The sequence below is a fragment of the Dendrobates tinctorius genome, unplaced genomic scaffold, assembly GCF_039654945.1.
Source record: "Dendrobates tinctorius isolate UK_male_01 unplaced genomic scaffold, ASM3965494v1 ptg000046l, whole genome shotgun sequence".
In the NCBI taxonomy this organism is placed as follows: domain Eukaryota; kingdom Metazoa; phylum Chordata; class Amphibia; order Anura; family Dendrobatidae; genus Dendrobates; species Dendrobates tinctorius.
In genome coordinates, this window is record NW_027361714.1 from 63,120,782 (window position 1) to 63,145,386 (window position 24,605).

The 24,605-nt window shown below is 40.9% G+C and overlaps 1 protein-coding gene across 1 annotated transcript in view; it reads right to left on the reverse strand.

Moving 5' to 3' along the window:
• Positions 1–24,605, reverse strand: part of LOC141089497 (G-protein coupled receptor family C group 6 member A-like) — a 61,246-nt gene that overhangs the window by 9,852 nt on the left and 26,789 nt on the right. Inside the window, exons 2-5 of the mRNA XM_073575950.1 lie at positions 19,021–19,318; positions 16,749–17,606; positions 8,636–8,848; positions 343–460 (exon numbers count right to left, since the gene is read on the reverse strand). Coding sequence (XP_073432051.1) covers positions 343–460; positions 8,636–8,848; positions 16,749–17,606; positions 19,021–19,318 — 1,487 coding nt within the window. The remainder of the gene's footprint in view (positions 1–342; positions 461–8,635; positions 8,849–16,748; positions 17,607–19,020; positions 19,319–24,605) is intronic.

Here is a 24,605-nt window from a genome sequence, read left to right on the forward strand (position 1 = left end):
CATGCAACAAAATGCAAATTAATTATGTAAAAATCATACAATTTACTTTTTATTTTTAGATTCTGTGTCTCACAGTTGAAGTGTACCTACATTAAAAAATTACAGACGTCTCCATTTTTTGCAGGTGGGAAAACTTGCAAAATCGGCAGCGAATTAAATACTTATTTTCCCCATTGCATGTGAAAAATTGTAGGCCTCAAGGGAATATGTCAACAGAAAATTAGCAATTGCTTAAATGAGAATTTTATTTTAATTGCATTATACATGGTACACAAACTGAGAAATCGTGTCAGTATTAGAAGCTAAAGCAGTTTAGTTCAAGACTGTTAATATATTACTTACCAGCCATAGGTGAGTAATAATCTTTAGCACAAAGAACACATTCATAGCAGCAGCTTATGTAAGAATACTTTCTATACTTTCCAGGAATACAAGACTTGGAACAATTTGAAAAAGGAACCTGTAAAGTAATTAATACATTATTTGTAAAATATTCACCAATACCAACCTCAGTCATAACCAGGAGTTGTTCCAAAATAAGGAAAAATTGCAAATCTTTCCATTATACTTTTTCTATGTTTATGTCCCAATTCTGGTTCTGGCTAAGGCCTCATTTAGATGTCAGTGATTTTTCTTGTATACAAAAACAGTCTGAGATTTTTTTCTCATACCAGTTTTATCCTTGTTTTATGTCCGATTTTGATCCAAGTCTCATATTACACTCACCCCTGCAACTCTAAGGCCGGGGTCACACTGGCGAGGAATACGGCCGAGTGAGAGGCGCTAAAAGCACGCATTAGATACGGACAAATGATTCTCTATGGGGTCACTCGCACCAGGCGTATATTTCTCATCCGTATCCTACGCTCCGTGCCAATCGCAGCATGCTGCGATTGTCAGCGTACTACGGCCGTAGTACGCCAATGCAAGTCTATGGGTGCGCAAAAAATACGGATTACACACGGACCAGACGTGTGACCTGCGAGCAATACGCAGGTCTTTTGGCTGGTGACATGAAATGGGCCAATCCATTATCCGGAAGCCTAGACATGCAAATGAGCTCAAAAAGCGCTCCAGACATCCCGGAAGTACGCCTCCACGGAGTACAGCAGCAGCATGGCGTCCACTTACATAAATGTGGAGATGCTCATTGTCCTGGTGCAGGAGCGTCCCGAAATCTGGGACCAACGGGATGCAAATTATGCAAACCGGGCAAGAAAGGAGGCGTCATGGAGGCGCATCGTCGCCAGATGTACCATGACTTTGGTGACCGACCACGTGAGGAGCAGCATAAAATTCGTAAGTACAGCGCAAAACATGAGTAACCTTAGCGCGCAACAAAAAAGGAATATAGAATCAGCATCCCCCCTTCCTGTGCATGTACTTTTTGCCTCATGAGGCCGTTAGATTTGGATGTGACACGTGGATTCACACAGCCATAAATTGGGGTTAGGCCACAAGCTCCTCATCCTCCTAGACAAAACAATTATTAAGTGTAGCTAAAGAGACCCTGTGTATCTGCCCAATTACATATGCCACCATGGGTAGAAAGCACACCCCAGAAGGCCCCATGCCTAGACTACAGGTAGCAAATGTGACCTATCAAATATGTGAATTTGACAATATTTCCTGTCACATTGCAGTGGAAGATGTGATGAAACGCTGGCGAAGCATCCGGGACCAGTACCGCCGGAAATACATCTATTATGACCGGCTCTCCTTCCTCGCCCCAATTCTGGATCTGAGACAGTAAGTAGATACCTCACACCACATTACACAAATACTTTACAGGGCCAAAAATATTGATGTATTTTTGCCTCTATTCTATTTCATAACAGAACTCAATCCAACCTTACGGATCGAGGAACGGCCTCAGAGACAGAGCCCATAATAGATCCTGTAGGGGATGAGGTGGCTGCCCCATCTTCTCCCCCTACAAGAAGGATGGCAGAAGATGAGGCATCACAGGACAACCCATTGGCTGCCCAACACACAACACCACCAGGATGGTCTGCTGCTGCCCCATCACCCATCCTGGAAGAGCCGGGCAACTTGAGCAGCAGCCCAACTGGCCATATCAGGGGATCCCCACAGGCTGCTGTTACATCCCGGCGAACATGAAGAAGGCGCCAGGTCACTGTTCAAGAGAGCAGGACCAATGTGGACACAGGGGTGCTAAATTATTTATCAAGAGTAACTACAGATGATGGGGAGGAGGCCTACTCACGTAGCCTCACCCTTTATCTCCGTGCCCTTACCCGTGAGGTCAGGCTCCGTATTAGGGGATGTTTTCAGATCCTGCTTGATGCAAGCACCCCCCAATACCCCATATGAGCTTTTTGAATATCTGGAGAGGTGGCAGCTCTCCCCCCGAAATCTAATGTGCATGAGACCATCCACACAGATGCTTGCTCAAGCAGGGTCCGAACATCCTCTAATATGTGGGCCTACACCTCAACCCCTTCCTCCCACTACCCAACCTTCTATTCAGCAGCCACAAATGTCAGCCTCTAGCCAACCCCACCAATATGGCCACTTGTACCCACCCAGTGTTGGAGGCTGGTCCCAACCTGGTTGGGGACGATCTGGCTATCTTGGTGGGTATGAGCCACGTGCCTACCACAGCCAACAAGATGCCCCTCCCCATCATCATTACTCTGGCCAGTATCCCCAACAGTCCCAGGAGGCAGGACAATTCCATCATCATGGGCAACAGTATGGCCCCACACAGGGCGATGTTGGCCACAGTGTCCAGCAGCACCCACAGGCTGCTCTTCCACATTCCCCTTCCCCAACCTATGAGGATTTATAAGTTTGATGGCCGTAGATGCCCAGTGCGGTTTAACTGGTGCTCCAAATACAAAGGAAAAAACAGGTGTTCTCCATCACCAAACTTTGTTACCTAATTTAGTATTCTAATTTTTTAACAATGTTTTCCAATCATATTAAAGAATCCATCATGACAGGCAAGGCTATTTCACGCCTTTCAGACAGATATTACATGTGTGTACAAAAGAGAATATTTAAACACGCTATACTGTAAAGTCAAAGGATGAAAATACACTACTCACTTGCTAATGCCTAGGAAAGGCGTGCTGGCCTTAGTGAAGTAGTCACCTTTTTTGCTAGCAATCTATAGTAACAAATCAAGGCCACCAGCCTTCAGAATATCACGCTCTCTCTATGTCTTAACAAGTGAGTTTTGTTTTTTCATCCTTTCCAGTATAGCATGGTTAAATATTCTCTGTTCTACAGACAGGTAATATCTGTCTGAAAGCCATGAGGTAGCCTTGCCTGTCATGGTGGAATATTTCTATGATTGGAAAACATTCTGAAGAAATGTGAGTGTTATCTTTTAGCATTAATTTTGTTGATGGAGCTCACCTATTTTTTCCTTTGTATTTAAATATTCTCATGCAGCAATGTTGTTATTGCCTAATTTTTTGGGGGGTTATGTTATGTAATGTTACTTTTCAAAAAAGTTTAAGAAGGCACAAAGGGACATTTTGCCCATCGCCAAAATGTTCATATGGCAATATTATGTTTGCCTTTAAAAAAAAAAAAAAAAAAGGCAAAACTAAAAATTTGTCTACTATAGTTAACGTCTCTGTGTGATTTTTCAAAAACCCTGTCAACATACTAACATACACGAACCAATGCAATGAAACAGTCATAGAATCATAAGGGGTTGAGTAATATATATTTAGACACACTTAAAGAAACAAATCATAACATAGACACAGCATGCTCTTGCCAAGAAGTTGCCCCCTCAGGTGAGATAAAGTAATTAGTGAAAATATCACGCACTTTGAGGCCAGAGAGCGGTCTACATTGAGGGTTCATAGGTGGTCTCACCCTGCGCACATTGTGCGGCCTACGCACAACACCATCAGAGGAGGAACAATCATGTATCCTGGTTATGCAGAACCACACAGGCTTTCACAACTTCATTCACATTTTGTTCACTCAACTGAATGGCAGACTGGAGTACCCGCCATTTGGCACAAAGAATCCCAAAGGAACACTCCACCAGTCGCCTAGCACGTGATAGGCGCAAGTTAAAAATTCTGCGCCTGTGGTCAAGGTTGCACCGGGGATATGGCCTCATGACATTGCGCGATAACTGAAACGCCTCATCTGCCACAAGGACATAAGGGACTGATTCTTCAGGGGAGCCTGGTAGCTGGCGTGGTTGTGGTAGATCCAACTGGTTGGTGCGTAGCCGCCGAGCCATTATGGAAGTATTGAAGACTCTAGAGTCTCCTGTCCTTCCATAGGCCCCAATGTCAACAATTATAAACTTGTATTGAGGGTCTACCAGAGCCAACAATACAACAGAAAAGTATTGTTTATAATTGAAGAATTGGGAGCCAGAGTTCGGCAGCTTACGCACCCAGATATGTTTGCCATCCAGGGCCCCAATACAATTTGGAAACTGGCAGTCCTCCTCAAAGTCCCTTGATATCCTCAACCAGTCTTCCATCCTGGGCTCAGGCATGACCACTTGATGGAGTCTTGTCCAGATTTCTGTACCTGTAGACCTCACTATGCCTGAAATGGTTGATCTTCCAATGAGAAACTCATGGTGGAGGGCGGCATAAGACAGGCCAGTGGACAGGAAGCTGTAGAACAACATAAATTGATAAGTTTAGAATGCATAAAGTCCAAAAACATCAGTTACATGCCAACCAAACTTGGTAGGAATTGAGATAGAATAACACACACATATTTGGTTGCACAATGACTAAGTGATATGCAGGACATATTAGAGCTAACATTCTGGTGTGTAAGTTGAAACATATTTGGAGTAAGATGAGGGCATTAAACTTTGTCCAAGAAGGCAAAAAAACATACTTTAGCACACACATTATGAACATAGAGAATGTGGTTGTGTAGTACATACCGTATTGTGAGTAGAAGTCGCTCCTCTGCAGATATCGTTTTGCGCATCCTTGTGTCCTGAAAGGTTATCCCAGGGCGCACTGTCTCCAAGAGTCGATCAAATGTGGAAATGCTCATGTGACAGTACTGGTAAAATTTCTCAGGATGCTCCCGCAGAGAAGAATAGAGGCGGTGAAATTGACCTCTTGTGAGTCGTTGTCTCAAAAGTGGATGGACCCAGATGCATCTCCCTCCTCCGCGGATCCACTATCACTGGGTATGGTTGCCCAAAGCGCCGTGACAAAAGCCAGTTAAAGAGAACCTGCTCAGTTGTATTGAATCTCAGACCCTCTGCCATGCTGCACAAAGAACACCAACACACCTCGTGAAAGCAAGCTCACAAATGGACAGAATGGAGGCAGCCACCTGTTTCAGAGTGTATAAATAGGGTGCAGGCTAATGATTTAAATTGTTAGCAGGCCTCAAAACCGTTAAATGTCCATTTTGCAAGGCTGCGAGAAAATCTCGCCATACGGATTGCATACGGATGCCATACGGATTACATACGGATGCAGACATGCGCAAAATACGCGACCGCACCTTGCTTACGGATGACCTACGGAGCACTATTTAGGGGTCATTCATCCGTATTACGCCTGTAATCTGCCGACCGTATTTTGCGCAGGTTAGTGTGACCCCGGCCTAAGGGTTTGTGAAAAAAAAAAATCAGACAGCAATTGGATACCAGTTGTGTAGTGTCCATTTTTTAGCTTTTTATCCTTTTTATTTTTTTCATTTAAGAAAAAGCGATGAAACTCTGACCAAATTCTGATGGTAAAAACTGACATTCTGACCAAATTCTAGTGAAATGCTGATAAAAAATATATACAGTGATGGCACATAGACCATTATTTTTGCACATGAGAAAAATCAATGGCAGATTTTACCAACATAGTTTGGTCATAGTTTCATCACTTTTTACAGATGAAAAAACTCAAGGATCTCATATCAAACAGTCTGGGAAAAACAGACAGCACAGGGATGGTATCCCAGTGCTGTTCAATTTTTAATGGACCCATATATTTGCATTGGTGAGATTGATCCAAAACTCAAGATTAAAATCGAACTTGAGAACAGCCCCACAAACTAAAATGGGTACAATTTCTATCCGTGCTTTTCACAGAAAGAACTCATACATGGAGTGTGAAAAAGGTTTAACTTGTATAAGAAATAAATCCATCAACATTCAAGAAAAGCTAGCTAATTTGTTCAGGAAAACACTTCAATTTTCCAAAATGTGAGGCCCCAATGAAGTAAAATTAATGGCATTAGACAACCATTCCATGATAAGGCTAAAGCTGACTTATTGTTTATGTGTACACTGAGCTGTTTTCAGGCAGTCAAAAATGCTTTTCTCGTGGAAACCACATTATCAAACTCTACTTCTTTTGGAGGAGTTTTCATTTTGGCAAGCATTTCTTAAAGGGAACCTGTCAGCAGGTTTGGCTGATACAAGCTACGGCCACCGCCTTTCAAGGCTGATATACAGAATTTTATAATGCTGTATATCTGCCCCCAACCCCACCTGTAAGAGAAGAAAAATAACTTTTATTATACTCATCTGTGGGGCGGTCCTGTCTTAGGGGTGCCGCTGGTCTTGGTCCGGCACCTCCCATCTTCTTGTGATGCCGCCCTCCTGCTTGCTTCATGTAGATGACGCATCCCTGCATCATCCACACAGTCTGCTTGGCATCGCACTCCTGCACAGGCGCACTTCTCTGCCCTGTTGAGGGCAGAGCAAAGTATTGCAGTGCGCAGGCGCTGGGCCTCTCTGACCTTTTCCGGCACCTGCAAACTGCAGTACTTTGCTCTGCCTTCAATGGGGCAGATAAGTGCGCCTGAGCAGGAGCGCAATGCCGAGCAGACTGTGTGGATGATACAGGGACGCGTCAACCACATGAAGCAAGCTGGAGGATGGCATCGCAAGAAGATGGGAGGCACCATACCAAGAAGAGCAACACCCCTCAGACTGGACAGCCCCGCAGGTGAGTATAATAAGTTATTTTTCTTTTCTTACAGATCGGGTTAGGGGCAGATATACAGCATTATATAATGCTGTATATCAGTCCTGAAAGGCAGTGGATGTAACTCGTATCGGCCAAACCTGAAGACAGGTTCCCTTTAAAGCGGTTTTCAAGAGTGTTTCAAGTGTTTTTGATGTTTTTTCCTAAAGTAATTTAGGACAGTTCTTGGTTTGGGGAATTTTCCATCAGGAGACACTCAGAAGTGATATTCACTTTCATTTTCCCACAAGGCATTACGTAAAGTGATTAAAAAATGCTCAAAAGCCAGAACACATGAACAACAATGTCGTTTTACAATACACAAGTGAGCAAGAAGAGTCTATCAAGCGTTTTCTTACCTCTTTTTTTCACCCACTCAAAAATAAAACGCCTGTAAAACCTATGTGAACATATCTTCTTTGTTTTTCCTTAAAGGGAATCTGTCACCCCTTTTTTGAGATATCATATAATGATATCATTCAATTGTGTGTCACATAAGGATTCTCTTAGTACTTTTGCTTCCCCCTGACCTCGCACCTTTCCTGCATAAAAACCTTTTTTTACATCAGTTCAGATATATGTAAACTGCCACGGTCCGGTCCAATGGTCGGGGCTTATTCACCTGCTCCCCCCTCCCTGTCTTGCTGTACACAAGAAGAAATGCATAGAGCAAGACAGGGAGGGGGAGCAGTTGAATAAGCCCCGCCCAGTGGACCGGACAGCGGCAGTTTACATACATCTGAACCGATATAAACAAGTTATTTATGCATGAAAGGTGCGTTGTCAGGGGGAAGCAAAAGTACTAAGAGAATCCTTATGTGACACACAATTGAATGATATCATTATATGATATCTCAAAAAAAGGGGTGACAGATTCCCTTTAAAGCAATTAAGACAACTGAAGGGACAAAAGCACCGAACATAAGTTGCCCACATAGTATTTCTTTTATATAATATTGGTGGCTTTAAACCACTGGTTTAGTTTGGTAGAAGCTATCCGCAGCATTATTCAATGGGACTACTAGCAGAAAGTCCAGAAAACAATTTGTCTTCTTTCATGTAGCAGTACTCTAATTTACATGCTTTAGGGAAAAGTCAGATGATTATATAACTTGGATGAGGATTGCAACGCAATGCTGGGACTGGCCGTCAGCTCTTCAGAACCGATCATTACATGTATTTCTATACAGTTGTCACACTCGGATCATCATAGCCACCAACCAGTCCGAGCTTTACGTTGTGATAGTCGTCCCAGTTATATGGTCATCTAAGGGTATGTGCCCACGATCAGGAATTGCTGCTGGTTTGATGCTGAGTATTTATGAAGCGTCGATTTCCAGTGGCCAGATGTTACAGCATAGTGGATGGGATATTTAGAAATCTCATGCCCCCTATGTGTGCATGTGCGCCTTCGGATCACCCACGGAAGACTGACATGGCGTGTCTTTTAGGACCGCAGCAGGTCAATATCTCTTGTGGAGATGCTAGTCTCCACAACAGAAATTTAATCAATAGAATATATTCAATGCAGTGTATCAGCAGTGTTTAGTGAACAGATGCAGATTTACCTGAGTTCACAGAAGGCAGCGTTTTGGACACAGAGAAGATACACTGCTACTTCCAGAACATAGGCATACAGCTTAACTCGTCTCTTACAATTGTTCATAGAATTTTTTACATCATTTTGTTACCTCATTATTTTTTGTATTCCAGCGAATTAGACTTTTGTTTATGTAGATCTTGCTTTCTGATATTTCATATTTACCAAGAATCTTAATCATGGCAGTTGAACTAGTTAGATCCCAAGTAAGCAAATCATATCCAATCAAGGTATCTCCAGATGAGTCAAAGTTAAATGTTTCATTATTCAAGGAAAAATTCCCATTCTTTAGTTTTTCAAGTACCTAAATACAGTATAATATTGTCATATGTTATTAACATTGCAGAAAGAAAAACATAAAATAAGCTGACAAATGTTTATTGAAAGAAAAGAAATAAAACCAAGCATAAGACATAAGTGGCTAGTTTTTATACATGGCCCTAGATACACATTTGGCTAAATTCATACCAAGTTTGCTGAAAATCTTTCAACTGTATTAAGAAGTGCAGCTGACTTTTGAAAAAAATTGTTTCTGGGCAAACATCTGAAAGAAGCCATGTCTAAAGCATTAAAATAAAAGAGCAAAAATGCACAAAAAACAACAAAAAAACACACATTTTGTATGGCCCTTAAGGGGAATTTGTCAGCAGGCTTTTGCTACCTCATCTGAGAGTAGTGTAATGTAGGCAAAGAGAAGCTGATTCCAATGATGTGTCACTTAGTTTACGGGGTGCAGTCGTTCTGACACAATCAGAGTTTTTAGATTTAGTAATGCAGCAGAGCTGAGAAAGCTAACCCCGCCCACATCAGGATCTGTGTACATAGTCTATAGACAGTGATATACTTATCACAGGGGGAGGGGACCTTCTAAACTAGTGTAGTTTGGCAATGTTAAACTATTAGAGCTAAATCGTTCATAGTTAGCAAACAACAGCATGCTCTTTGACAAGTGACATTCCTGAATTCTGGGTTTCAACCTGTATCTCCTGCTGTCTTCAGATACATAGCAAATATACCTGCTGACAATTTGCCTTTCAGGATCACACGAAATGCATTGTTTTTAGTGAGAATTAAATTTGTATTACATTCTTTTGTTTTTTTTTTAATAGCTTTTATTTTCATCAGTGAAATTTAATTATTTTAATGTTTAAGAATTACATGGGAATGGGACTTCATTTTTCAAAGTTCATATGGTTGGTTGCTCCCATTGCAGCTATAACAGATGCCTGTGGAAAAGTTTTTTATAAAATTTTGGAGTGTATCTATGGGAACTTTTGCCTAATCATCCAGAAGAGCATATGTGTGGTCAGACTCTGATGCACAAGGCTCGTAATCTCCATTCTAGTTCATCCCTAAGGTGTTTGATGGAGTTGAGGTCACATCCCTGGACCGTTCTCTTCATCCACAACAAACTCATCCAATCATGCCTTTATGGACCTTGTGCACTGGGTATAGTCATGAAGGAGCAGAAAAGAGTGTTCCCCAAACTGTTCCCACTAAGATGGAAGGATAAAATTGTTCAAAATGTCTTAATATGCTAAAACATTAAGATTTAATTTCAGTACAAGTAAAAGACCAAGGACAGCCAAGGAGGATGAAAAGCAACCTCATAGTACTATTACTCCTTCGCCAAACTTTACAGTTTAGCTCCTTCACGAGATCAGCCATACATGTACAGCATCGGGGGAGGTGCGTTACCACAAACAGCTGTACATGTACAGTACATTGCAACGATCAAGTCGGATCAATTGCAGAACCAACACAATTATCAGCGGGCATAAGCTATTCTGTATCTCATACCTGATGCCTCGCAGAAACGCCCATAGTCGGTGCTAGCTCTGATCAAGGGCATTTATCCCCTTTGAAAGCGCTGTTAATTGCGACAGCGAAATCAATCTGCTTGCAGTGGGAAAGAGCTCCCTCTCTGCTCTATTCGGCCAACACAATTGCAATTATCTTGTGTTGATAGTCTGCATGGTGACCCCGAGCTGAAAGATTGTCATGGGGGTCACCAAGGACTGGTGGCCTATAAGTTCCTGTTGAGAGGAGGAGCTGACAAGCCTCCTCACTGTCTGCGAGAGACTGATCTAATACCCTGCAATGTAAAAGCATTGCAGTGTATTAGATCTGCTATCAGAGCAGGAAAACATTATGTTCCATGGAGGCAATAAGTAAAAAAAAGTTTAAAAAAGTGAAAAATTATAATACAAATAAATACATACAGCAGGTGAAATAGGTATTGAACACAACACCAATTTTCTCTAAGTGAATATATTTCTAAAGGTGTTATTGATATGAAATTCTGATGAGATGTCGGTAACAACCCATCCAATCCACACAGTCAAAGAAATCAAACCATAAATGTTCATAAATTAAGTTATGTGAAATGATGAGAAATGACACAGGGAAAAAGAATTGAACACGCTTACTGAAATGTATTTCATGCTTCGTAAAAAAGCCTTTATAGAAGTTTACATCTTCTAGATGCCTCCTTTACAGAGAAACTGGTTGCATGTATTGCTCAGGTATGAGTTTGGTCCATTCTTCCACACAAATACTCTTCAAATCCTGAAAGTTTCATGGTCTCCTTTAATGAACTCTGAGCTTTAGTTCCTTCCATTAATTTTCTAAGAGATTCAGGTCAAGTGATTTACCTGGGCCTTTCTAGCAACTTTACCTTCTGTCTCTGAAATCAATTGAGAGCTACCTTGGCTGTGTGTTTGGGATCATTGTCTTGGTGAAATGTCCACTCTCATTTCATGTTCATCATCCAGGTAGAAGGCAGCAGATTCTTATCAAAAATGTCTTTTGTCCATTCATCCTGCCTTCAATCATAGGAAGTGTGCCAGTGCTGAATGCTGAAAAAGAGCCTCAGACCATGCTGCGCCCACTTACAAACTTCACTGTTGGTATGGTGATTTTGGGGTAATCTGCAGTGCCATTTGGCCCCAAACATGATGTGTATTATGGCATCTAAAAAGTTAAATTTTGCTCTCATTTGACCAGACTAAATTCCTCCAGTATTTTACAGGCTTGTCTAAATGTTCTTGCGCAAACTTTAAACGTAAAAATATTTCATGAGTTGCTGTTTTTTGTTCATTCTGCCTCCCAAACATCTGAGTAGAAAGCAATCAAACTATGTACAGGTATGTGCCCGAAAATAATACCAATAAAAACTCCAATTTGTCCTGCACAAAGCAAGCCCTCACATGACTGTTGGCAGAAATATTGAAAAATTATGGCTCTCAAAATATGGCGATGCAGGAACTTGTTTTTGCAAAAACAAAACAAAACAGTGTTTAGTTTGTGATAGTAGACAAACATAAAAAAATATAAATCTGGTATTGCTGTAATCACACAAGCCTGAACAATATAGCTATCTTATCACTTATATGGCACAAGAAATTACATAAGATGTAAAAAAAATTCTTGACATGCTGTTGATTTGTTTATTCAGCATCCCAATGATAGCATTAAGACTCGACTCATATTTATTCTGCTGATGGCTTATACTGGAGTTTCCGTGTAAATCTCTGAAATATATATGTGACAGAACCCCCAACAGAACATTTTTCATAATGAGGAAGATGGAAACATATTGGACTCTGTCTGACTTATGATCAGACAGTGTCCATCTTTGCCAGCCACAGTTTTTTGCCCCTCTGAAAATAAAGACACTGCTTAACAGAGGCCACATGAAGTCTAGAGTAACTCTGCTGCCTTATTACAGTGAATACATCCCTTATGAGTTTCATCTGAATCATGCTGTCATGGCACTGTTACATGATATGCCATGGTTAGGGGCCCCTTCCGTATCCCTAAAGCACTAGCTATCACTGCTTCCCGGATTAATTCTGATTGTAAAGACGCCAGGGTCACGTGTCTTGCTGAGCCTCTAAATCAGCCTTTATCTGTCCCCTTCCTCACCCAGGGAAGTGGGGAGTTGTAGTGTGTCAGTATACATAAACCAGACTAAAAAGGGAATATGTACAGGGATAAATGAAAATAACAATCATACAAATATGCACTCACAAACAAGAGAGTGGTACACTGGGAAGTAAAGGAAGGAAAAAACAAATAGAGGATGACGATATGCATACAGACAAATCATCAAGTAACAGTCATCAGAACAATGCTCCAAATGCCTCCTCAAACAACCAACACCTCCAACTCCAGAATCAGGCAGTATCAAACTAACACTGGCAATCCCTGATTGCCACTTGTGAGTATATGTAGCTGAAGGGAGTGGCCAACACTGAACAGTTGAGACCATCAAAGCAGGAAAGCTCCAGGAGTTCTCAACTGAACAGATTAACTCCTGCACGGCTAGCAGAAACCTGCACTGTTTAATATGATAGTGAAATGCTTCTATTCAGTACAGGAGTCCGTGAAATCAGACACCATGGTCTTATGGTCCCGCTCTGTCTTGGTAAACCCGTGACACATGTCATTCATAGATTTACATGAAAACCCCAATGTAAGCACATAGCAAAAAGCACAGGATAAATGTGATCCCAAAATGTTATGTAAAATGTTCCCAACAAAAACTTTAACTCAATCCACATAAAAAGAAAATCTCCACTCAGGTCAGTCATCTGTTAACGGAAATATAAGGGGCTTCTATGCTACTGGTAACTTAAAGGCTCTGGAAAAGCAAAAGAAAGCCACAGAAATCCAGTGAATTGTGTGCTCCCAAATTCAAATGCCCCCTCTTCAAATTCACACAATTTGCCTAAACCACATTTAGCATCCACGTTTGTCAGCACTGTAGCGCTGAGAGCTTGCTTAATTTATAGTGTTCATGTTTCCAGAAGCATGTGCTCCATCCGCCAAGTGAAGCAAATTCACAGCCAGAACCCTCAGAATAGAGATATAACAGATATACAGAATAGATGGAATAAATCTGGTAGATATTTAATGTTATAAGCCCCCTACATATAATAAACTGGCACAGGTTAGTATCTTTCATGTGGCACTAAAGGGTGTTTAGCCTTATTTAATCTATTAAAAAGTTTAAAATAATTACATGGGGTTCCCCCTATTTTTGATAACCAGCAATGGTAAAGCAGACAGCTGTGGGCTTATTTTATCTAAAAATACTAGCACGCAGCCGCCCAAGAATTTGCACTTTACAGATGCGCCAGATTAACAGATTTAAGTCAGTATTTGGAGGCCAAAACCAGGAGTGGGTAAAAAAATGCACAAGTGGTGCTCGTGTTTCTATTATACTGACCGCACACTGAATGTGCGAACGTGGTCTCAAAGTGCACATATAACATATATCGTAATTGTACTACATGTTTCCCATGTTCAGCACTGCAGAGTGAGATATTGGCATAATCTATTACTCATTGTTGGTACGTTAAGCATGACTAGATAACTAAACATTAATTATGTTTTGGCATGAGGTAACTGATTGAGAAGTGGCAGTTTGTATCCAGATACAGTTGGAGCATACTTTCTGACCTAGAGAGTGGAGCAAAGAGTAAGGAGAGCTCAATTAAAGTTGTAAAAGGCAGGAGCCAAGGAAGTTATAACTGTGGGTTTATGGGAACCCTCAGACAGCAGTAGGCAAAGTTTTGTTCCTTATGTGACATGTAGGCTGGACCTGGGATTATTATTAGTGAAGAAATACGGGACTTGTTAGGCTGGTCCGGCACAGAAGTAAGTTGTGGACAGTGAGATGGAAAGGAATAGACACCTATGTGTTAGAAATATACCTTGCAAGCAACATACCACCACTTGTACCTAACTGCTAAGTATGGGCCTCTATCCAACACAGAAGATGTAGTTAACGTAGTTAACAAGTCATATACCTGCTACCTTTTGTATATAAATTAAATCAAGTTCGCCTGTAGGCCAGTTTATTTTTATAACCTGCACTGAATCCTTTCTTACTTAATTTGTAAATCTAAGGTTCTTGTATACTCAAATAGTGTGCAACCTGAGAGGGAAAATTCAGCAGAGGTTAACATTTCAAATACACTCAGTTTCATTGGCGTCTAGGGTCACAACAGAACACCTCAGCCCATGCGACCCTTACAATTCTACACAACACATTCCCACAACTTCAGAGTACATTGGTGGCTTGTTCCTCCCTACTACACCCAAAGCTCAACATTGTGCTTTATGATGTAAAGCTTGCAAGTAGCTTCTCGTCTTTGGAAACCCATGCATGGATCTCAAGGTGCAATTTTAATGAATATGCTAATGCTGTTGAGGGCTTTGAACTTAGTTGAGTTGGCAGCATGTTTTTGACATACCTGCACAATGCTCATCACATTGCGACATTGCTCTCTAACATTAAATGGTTCACAACTTCAAGGTTGAATTGCTGTGGTTCCTAAAAGCTTTCACTTTTCAACAATACCACTCATAGCTCAATTTTAAAAAGGGAAGAGTTTTCACAAACTGACTTATTACAATACCATACCTAAAGGTGTTGTTCCCTTTCAACTAAGTTTCCGTTCTGTACTCACCTTCTTCACGTCAATTGGTATGCTTGGCATTGACTGTAGCTCTGACGTCCCATCAACAGTGCAGCAGCCAATCAGTGAACTTAGTGGATCTGTAGAGAATATTATGTCTGCACTGGCAGAGCGTCTGAGCACACTGATTGGCCGCTGTACTGTCAAGGAAACGTGAGTGCCGCAGCTAATGCCAGACACCTAGACCGATGACGGAAACTCATCAGTTGGCCCAGGGATGGCGAGTACAGTGTGCTTTTTTGTTTTATAACAAATTGCAGCTAGGGTAGAAACTTAATTGATGGGAGCAGCCCCTTTAAATTCAATGAGCTCTCTAGAATGATACATTTAACTTTTCATAGAATTGTTTGTGAGGGAAGACTGCGTGGCTAGGGGCTTGGCTTTATACTTCAGAGGCAATGGGCTTGAAAAACCTGAATTTCATCTCCATTAGTCCTATTGACTTTAAATGCACCAGATGCATTCTGATATACAGTGAGAATTAAGGGGCCTTTACACATAGCGATATCGCTAGCGATATCGCTAAAGTGTCACCGATTTTGTGACGCAGCAGCGATATCGCTAGCGATATCGCTATGTGTGATACTTACCTCCGACCGGCTCCCCGCTGTCTGTCGCTGATCGCACGAGATCGTGCAGCTCCATTTCTCATCGGGCGCTTCCTGCTGGGCTTCCTGCTGGCACCCACGAGTGACACGTGGACACGGGCGGGAGGACGTCAGGATCGCTGCGTCTGAAAGGTAAGTAACGACCGCTGCTGCATTGCTACATCGCTGTGAGATCTGCCTGTGTGGCAGCTCACTAGCGACCACTTAGCGATGCACCAGTGATCCTGACCAGGTCGTATCGTTGTCGGGATCACTGGTGCATCACTAAATGTAAAGGAGCCTTAACAAGAAACACAACACCTTTCTTGTGATTGGTGGGGCTCCCACCACTCATGACTGCAGTACATGGAAACTTATAATTTACCCTAAAGAGCGAGGTACACCATGTTATAGTTCCCCACATGCCATTCCATGTGGTTGCTCTCTCACCCAAGGCTTCAGATTTCTCCCCTACACGGTCCTTAAAAAATGGATGCTTGATACAGGCATGAATCTGCTTTGAATCCTAATGGGCCACAAAAACGGTTGATACCTGACAACCTTGAGAAATCTGAATCTTGGGTGAGAGAGTTGAACGGGAATGTAGGGAACTATACTCACCATTGGCATTATAGGAGCTGCATTTAATAGATCTATGGTGGAACTGTGTAATTTCTAAACCATGTGTATTTATCTAAATTCTTTTTAGGTACATTTAAAACATGGTGCACCTTGCTCTCCCTGAGTTAACAGTGGATATACTGGCAGCTACCTATGCTAATCTTATGGTACATATCACTTACCTGTTATTACGACACTTAACTTGCATACAGCCACATTTATATATTTACCTAGGCCCTCATTGGGCATATGTATAATTAGGGGGTAGTTTGTGTCCCCAATGCCTCCTTGGCTGTATTGGCAATATTTATTAAAGTAATAGGAACTAATTACCATAACTGGTTTTCGACATTCAGGTTTTGTTATGTGTTGTGTGTCTAATTTTGGTTTTTAACCTCTTGCTTTAATAGCGTATTGAAAGGTAAGTTTTTAATCTCAATTGAAGCAATATCTAAACAATGTAATATTACTGGATTTCCAAAGTACCATTTATAGGTATATACCTTACCTGACTTGGTGAGAAGTCAAACTTTTTTTCACATAATCCATTAGTGCACAAAACCTTATTAAGAGCATTAGCTATGGCTATAACAGCCAGATGAGTACTGTATGTTTTACTCCATTCAATATTTCTCACCAAGAAGTCATCATTCCCAAAAGACAGATTATCCATTTGACATGCAAGTGGGGACTTGAGTTCTAGAGAACTGTTAAAACCACAGTTTTCAGATGATGAATTAATACAGTGCAGATATTGCCTGTATTCCTCTGTACACTCAAATCTTAATTCTCTATATTCTTCAAGAAAATTATTAATGGTTTCATTTCCTGGAGATGGTAAATGGCTTAGATAGTCTTCAAATCCCAAAACATAGCCCATTTTAAAATTTAGTCCAAGAAAGGTACCAGCCATTTGAATATTTTCAAGACTCATAACTTCCATTGAATTTGACCAGCTGTCACTGGCAATCCAAATTTTGGAAATATTCTGTTGAATACATACTTTAATAAGTTTGGCAACAATGGGATCTTTTGCAATGACAACCAGAACATTTGTTGTACTGCTACGTATGTCAGTTATGGCACTTTTCAAAGAGGTGTGCAGATTTGGATTATCTACATAGGACGGCACTGTTCTGGAAAAGGCAGTGCATATCCCTTCAAGTTTAAAAATACTATTTAAAATATCCTGAGCTGATCGTCCGTAATCGTCGTCACTTGAAATGATTCCAACCCAATTCCATTGAAATGTCTTGATGAGTTCCACAATTGCTCTTATTTGATGTGTATCACTTGGAATAGTTCGTAAAAACGAAGGGAACCTTATTTTGTCGCTTAAGGTTGCAGCAGACGATGCCGGGCTTATCTGTATGAATTAAAATTACAAATACAAACATCTTTATAGCATGAAGCTTGCTGATAAAAAATAAGCAGCACAAGAATATTATTTTTTTATTTGTTTTACTTAGAACATAAGAGCAATGCAGAGGAAAATGAAGTTTAGATAATTTCAGAATTAGAGCATGTGTACACAGAGTTTTTTTGAGGAGGTCAAAAACAATGAATTTTCTAGTGGAATCAACTTGTAAAAGCTCATTCTTTGTGGCATTTTTTTTTGCTTTTTATAACATTTCCTGAAGCAGTTTTAAAGGTTTTTCAAGCATTTGTTAAAAGTTTTTTGGCTGAAGCAATTTTTGCAGACTTTTTGAAAGTGCCTAGTTTGGAAAGTTTCCATCAATTTTTTCCATCATTTTGAGCAGTTTTCTTCTACTTTTTTTTTTAAGTTCTTTTCTCCCGCCAGGAGAAAATTTGGAGTAGAAGAAAACTGCTCAAAACAAAGACTATACATATGACCACTAAGGGTATGTGCAGAAAATGTCTTTTACAGGCCAGCGTAACAAAAGATTTTTGCTACAGGGAGATGCCTTAGGAAATGCATTTATTTTCCTGAAGCTTCTTCTTTGGCATTTTTATTGTCTTTTTAGTGGCACAGGCTAGGCTTTTTTTGGCTTCTTTGTATCAACTAGTAAACTGCTTCCGAGTTGAAGCCACTGAAGAATGATCAAGTCGCCTCTTTTATCAGCTCGACATCTTCTCAAACATTAAGCTGTTAAAAGACAAACAAAAGACTGAACATAGACTGAATATATGCATTTCAAGTTGTTTTACAGTATGTTGCAGTGCAGATGTTTTTAACATTTATTGAGTGCTTTTTTAGGTGGGTTATAGAGAGTACCCTCATAAAAAAGATGCCATGTGCACCTACCCCAAGTCATTTTACCAGTGAAATTAAAAGGAAGAGTCTTTCAAGCATTTTTTGAGGGATTTTTTGGGTGTTCTTCAGTGCAAACCAAATCTAGAAGACCTGTGCCACGTTCACACTTTCAGTATTTGGTCTGTATGTTACCTCAGTATTTGTAAGCCAAAACCAGGAGTGGGTGATAAATACAGACATGGTGACGTGTTTCTATTATACTTTAAATTTGATTGTTCCACTCTTGAATGTAAAATACTGACCAAATACTCAACGTATAGCCTAATATAAACAAAAGGTTACTCCTTGCATGTCTAAACCATGTAAACACAAATCAGTTTATATGTGTTGAGATATGTGGGGACACCCTATGGGCTCTAAATAAGATATACATTTATAAACATACATATATATATATATATATATATATATACTGTATATATATATATATACACACATATATGCTCCGTATGTCTCAGTCCATAAAACAAAAGCTTATGCTAAATAAGTTTAAATGAAGTTATACCTGTGGTATTAGATAAAGGCCAAGTATCCGGGAAACAGCAATAGAAATTTCTGAATATGTTTCTCCCACAACTGCTTTGATGGGTCCTATGTTTCTTCTATAGTTACAGTCTGTAGAACTTTGTAATATTGCAGAATGTGGAAGAAACTTTAGTGTAGATTCAACGGCTTTCAAAGTATGAGAACATGTGTCATGAATTTCATAGCCCAATGTAATCCCTTGGAGTAAGGTAGAATTGTTAATCTTTTCGATGGCATATATCATGGAAAGAGCTTCAATCATACTTCGTACATATAAACTGCAATAAAAAAAGTATAAATAAATAAAGATGAAAAGAAGCATGCAATATATAAAGGTTTAAATTTGTATTGCAAAACTGAGTTTTAATGTAATAATCATAACAGCACCATAAAAATGCACTTTTACAATATGTTCTACTGTTGTTCATTTATTAAAATAAAATGGCATGTTTTCTCATTGTCCACTATTGAATGTCACATAACAAGTTGAAAAGTCTAAACTGAATACTTTGTTTTTGTATTAAGAGAAGAATTTACTTACATTTTCTAACTTCCAGTAAGTAGTGACTACTCACTTGCTGTTGTGCATACCTGGTCTACATGATACAATGGAGTGTAAGGCTATGTGCACACGATGCAGATTTGCTGTGGATCCGCAGCGGATTTTTCCGCGCAGAAACGCTGCAGATCCGCACTGTGATTTACAGTACAATGTAAGTCAATGGAAAAAAAAAAAAGCTGTGCAGATGGTGCAGAAAAATCAGTGCGGAATTGCTGCGGATTTAAAAGAAGTGTAAGTGCAGTGCGGCTGCGGATTCTACCAGGAGATGCGGATTTTGTGCACTTTTCCTACGTGTGCACATAGCCTAAGGCCCTGTGCACACGGTGCAGATTCTGTGCAGTTCTGCAGCAGATTTGGCCCTGCAGAACTGCAGCAGAACTGCACGTGATGTACAGTACCATTTAAGGCTATGTAAAACAAAAAATGCTGTGCACATGCTGCAGATTTTTCCACGCAGATTTGGTGCGGAATAAAAGAAGCAGCATGTCGCTTTTTTTGTGCGATTTTACTGCAGTTTTCCACCTGCTCCATTATAGAAAACTGCAGGTGAAAACTGCAGGGGAAATCCGCACAAAAACTGCACTAAGGCTATGTGCCCACGTTGCGTGTTAAAACGCACACTGAAAGCCGGACTCCTTCCCAAAAATCGCACGTTTTTTTCAGCGCGATTTTACCGCAATTCTGTTCGCGATTTTGCCGCGATTTTCTCAAGCACTTTCCAAGCGATTTGAAGCATCGCTTGGAAAGTGATTGAGAGGTTGGTCACACTCGTCAAAAATAGTGATTGACAAGTGTGACCAGGTTTTTACTATTGAGGCTGCCTATGCGGCATCAATAGTAAAAGATAAAATGTTAAAAATGATTAAAAAAAAAAAAAAAAAAAAAATCGGGGTATATCTCTTATTTTACTATCTGTTTTAAGGGTTAACTATATTGCATTTAAATCTTGAGGTGTAACTATATTCACAAGGGGTTAATTAAGGGTGGGAGTTCATACAGTAATTAAGGGTTTATAAGGGGCAGCTGGTTGGGGCTCAACTCCTTTTGGAAGTGCATTGAGCAGCAAGGTGGTGTGCTGGTGAAAGGGGAAAAAACAAAACAAAAAAAAAAACCTCTTAAATCTTCTGCCTGAGCAAGTGTGAACGAGCTTAGTGTGACCTGAGCGTAAGTGTGAACTGTGGTAAGTGTGTGACTTGAGATTCTGTGACTTTGGATTCAGGGAGTTTCCAAGGGAGGTCTTACTGAATTGCTGTTATATTATATTAATACTTTTTTTTTTTTTAAATTTAATTTTTGCTTATCTTATTGTCTGGTGCAATCCCCATTAGGATGTGCTCCACTATTGCCAATGCCATCCAGTGCACGTCATGCTGCATTTATGAAATCCTTGAACAGCCGGTTGAGGGTGCATACTGCTGTGCAAGATGTGAGCACGTTGTGCATTTGGAAGCCCAGATACTGGATCTAAATGTGCAGCTGGCAACACTGAGATCCATAGACAATATGGAAAGGAGTCTTCTGCTCACTGAGCAGACGCTCAATGGGATAGATGAGGGGGGGGATGCTAGGTTGGAGCTGCAGGACAATGAAGCAGCTAGCTGGGTGACAGTTAGAAGGCGGGGTAGAGGGAAGAGCACCAGGGAGGCTAGTCCTGATCTGGCACAACCCAATAAGTTTGCTAAGTTGGCAGATGAGGGGAGTGTTAGTGCAGGAGTAGCACTGCTGCAGCAAGGCATGTCCTCTGAAAGCCGGAGGAGTGTCTGCTCCAGTAAGGGGGGAAATAGGAGAGCAGGGCAGGCCAGACAGGTTCTGGTAGTGGGAGACTCAATTATTAGGGGAACAGATAGGGCAATCTGTCACAAAGACAGGGATCGTCGAACGGTGTGCTGCCTACCTGGCGCTCGAGTCCGACACATCGCTGATCGGGTTGACAGATTACTGGGAGGGGCTGGTGAGGATCCAGCGGTCATGGTGCACATTGGCACAAATGACAAAGTTAGAGGTAGGTGGAAGGTCCTTAAAGATGATTTCAGGGAATTAGGCTGTAAGCTTAAAGCAAGGACCTCCAAGGTGGTATTTTCGGAAATACTTCCTGTACCACGTGCCACGCCAGAGAGGCAACGGGAGATTAGGGAGGTTAATAAGTGGCTCAGGAATTGGTGTAGAAAGGAGGGGTTTGGGTTCCTGCAGAACTGGGCCGGCTTCTCAGTTGGCTACAGGTTCTACGCTAGGGACGGGCTGCACCTCAATGGGGAGGGTGCAGCTGTGCTGGGGGAGAAAATGGCTAGAAGGTGGGAGGAGTGTTTAAACTAGGGATGAGGGGGAGGGTATTCCTTTTATAGGAGGGGAAGACAGTGCAGCTAGAGACCTGGGCACAAATAATGACATTGGGGGTGGGGGGTGGCATGGGGGGTGGGGTTAGAACAGTTAATAATTTAAGAAAGAATAGAGGTACAGAGAGATACATAAAGTGCATGTATACTAATGCCAGAAGCCTTGCCAACAAAATGGAGGAATTGGAGTTAGTGTTGTTGGAACATAATTATGACATGGTGGGGATATCTGAGACATGGCTGGACGAGAGCCACGACTGGGCGGTTAATTTACAGGGCTATAGTCTGTTCAGAAATGACCGAACAAATAAGCGAGGGGGTGGCGTGTGTTTATATGTAAAATCATCCTTAAAACCCATCCTTCGTGATAATATATATGAATCTAATGAAAATGTAGAGTCCCTGTGGGTAGAGATAAGGGGAGGGGGGAAAAATAATAAATTACTGATAGGGGTTTGTTATAAGTCTCCAAAAATAATGGAAGCAACAGAGAATATCCTCATAAAGCAAATAGATGAAGCTGCGACTCAAGGAGAAGTCATTATTATGGGGGACTTCAACTACCCTGAAATACATTGGGGAACAGAAACCTGCAGTTCCAGCAAAGGTAATAGGTTTTTGACTACTATGAGAGACAATAACCTTTCACTACTGGTTCAGGACCCAACAAGAGGGGGGGCACTGCTAGACCTAATATTAACCAACAGGCCAGACCGCATATCAAATGTAAGGGTTGGGGGTCACTTGGGTAACAGTGATCACAAATTAATAAGTTTTCATGTGTCCTTTAATAAGAAGTGTAGTAGAGGGGTTACAAGGACACTAAACTTCAGGAAAGCAAATTTCCAACGGATGAGAGATGATCTTGGTGCAATTAACTGGGACGATATCCTGAGACATAAAAATACACAAAGAAAATGGGAGACGTTTATTAGCATCCTGAATAGGATCTGTGCACAATATATACCGTATGGGAATAAACATGCGAGAAATAGGAAGAAACCACTATGGCTAAATAGAGCTGTAAGGGGCGCAATAAGGGACAAAAATAAAGCATTTAGCAAATTAAAGCAAGTAGGTAGTGATGAGGCATTAACTAAATACAGAAGATTAAATAAATTCTGTAAAAAGCAAATCAAGACAGCAAAGATTGAGACAGAGAGACTCATTGCCAGAGAAAGTAAAAATAATCCCAAAATATTCTTTAACTACATAAATAGTAAGAAACTAAAAAATGATAGTGTTGGCCCCCTTAAAAATAGTCTGGGTGAAATGGTGGATGAGGATGAGGAAAAAGCCAATATGCTAAATGACTTTTTTTCAACAGTGTTTACACAAGAAAATCCCATGACGGATAACATGATCAGGGATAAAAATTCTCTGTTAAATGTCACCTGCTTAACCCAGCAGGAAGTACGGCGGCGTCTAAAAATCACTAAAATTGACAAATCCCCGGGCCCGGATGGGATACACCCCCAAGTACTGCAGGAATTAAGCACAGTCATAGATAGACCATTATTTTTAATCTTTAAAGATTCCATAATAACAGGGTCTGTACCACAGGACTGGCGTATAGCAAATGTGGTGCCAATATTCAAAAAGGGGACAAAAACTGAACTTGGAAATTATAGGCCAGTAAGTTTAACCTCAACTGTGGGTAAAATCCTGGAGGGTTTTCTGAAAGATACTATACTGGTGTATCTGGAGAAGAATAACCTCATGACCCAATATCAACATGGGTTTACAAGGGACCGTTCCTGTCAGACTAATCTGATAAGCTTTTATGAACAGGTAAGTTCCGGACTGGACCAAGGGAATGCAGTGGATGTGGTGTACATGGACTTTTCAAAAGCTTTTGATACGGTGCCACACAAAAGGTTGATACATAAAATGAGAACAATGGGGATAGGGGAAAATATGTGTAGGTGGGTTAAGAGCTGGCTCAGGGATAGGAAACAAAGGGTGGTTATTAATGGAGCACACTCAGACTGGGTCACGGTTAGCAGTGGGGTACCACAGGGGTCAGTTTTGGGCCCGCTTCTTTTTAACATATTTATTAATGACCTTGTAGGGGGCATAGAGAGTAGCATTTCAATATCTGCAGATGACACTAAACTCTGCAGGGTAATCAATACAGAGGAGGACAATTTTATATTACAGGAGGATTTATGTAAACTAGAAGCTTGGGCTGATAAATGGCAAATGAGCTTTAATGGGGATAAATGTAAGGTCATGCACTTGGGTAGAATGAACAAGATGTATAATTATGTGCTTAATTGTAAAACACTGGGCAAAACAGTGACTGAAAAAGACCTGGGTGTATGGGTGGACGACAAACTCACATTTAGCGGCCAGTGTCAGGCAGCTGCTGCAAAGGCAAATAAAATAATGGGATGCATTAAAAGAGGCATAGATGCTCATGAGGAGAACATAATTTTACCTCTATATAAGTCACTAGTGCGACCACACTTAGAATACTGTGTACAGTTCTGGTCTCCGGTGTATAAGAAAGACATAGCTGAACTGGAGCGGGTGCAGAGAAGAGCGACCAAGGTTATTAGGGAACTAGGGGGTCTGCAATACCAAGACAGGTTATTACATTTGGGGTTATTTAGTTTGGAGAATCGAAGGCTTAGGGGTGATCTTATTACAATGTATAAATATATGCGG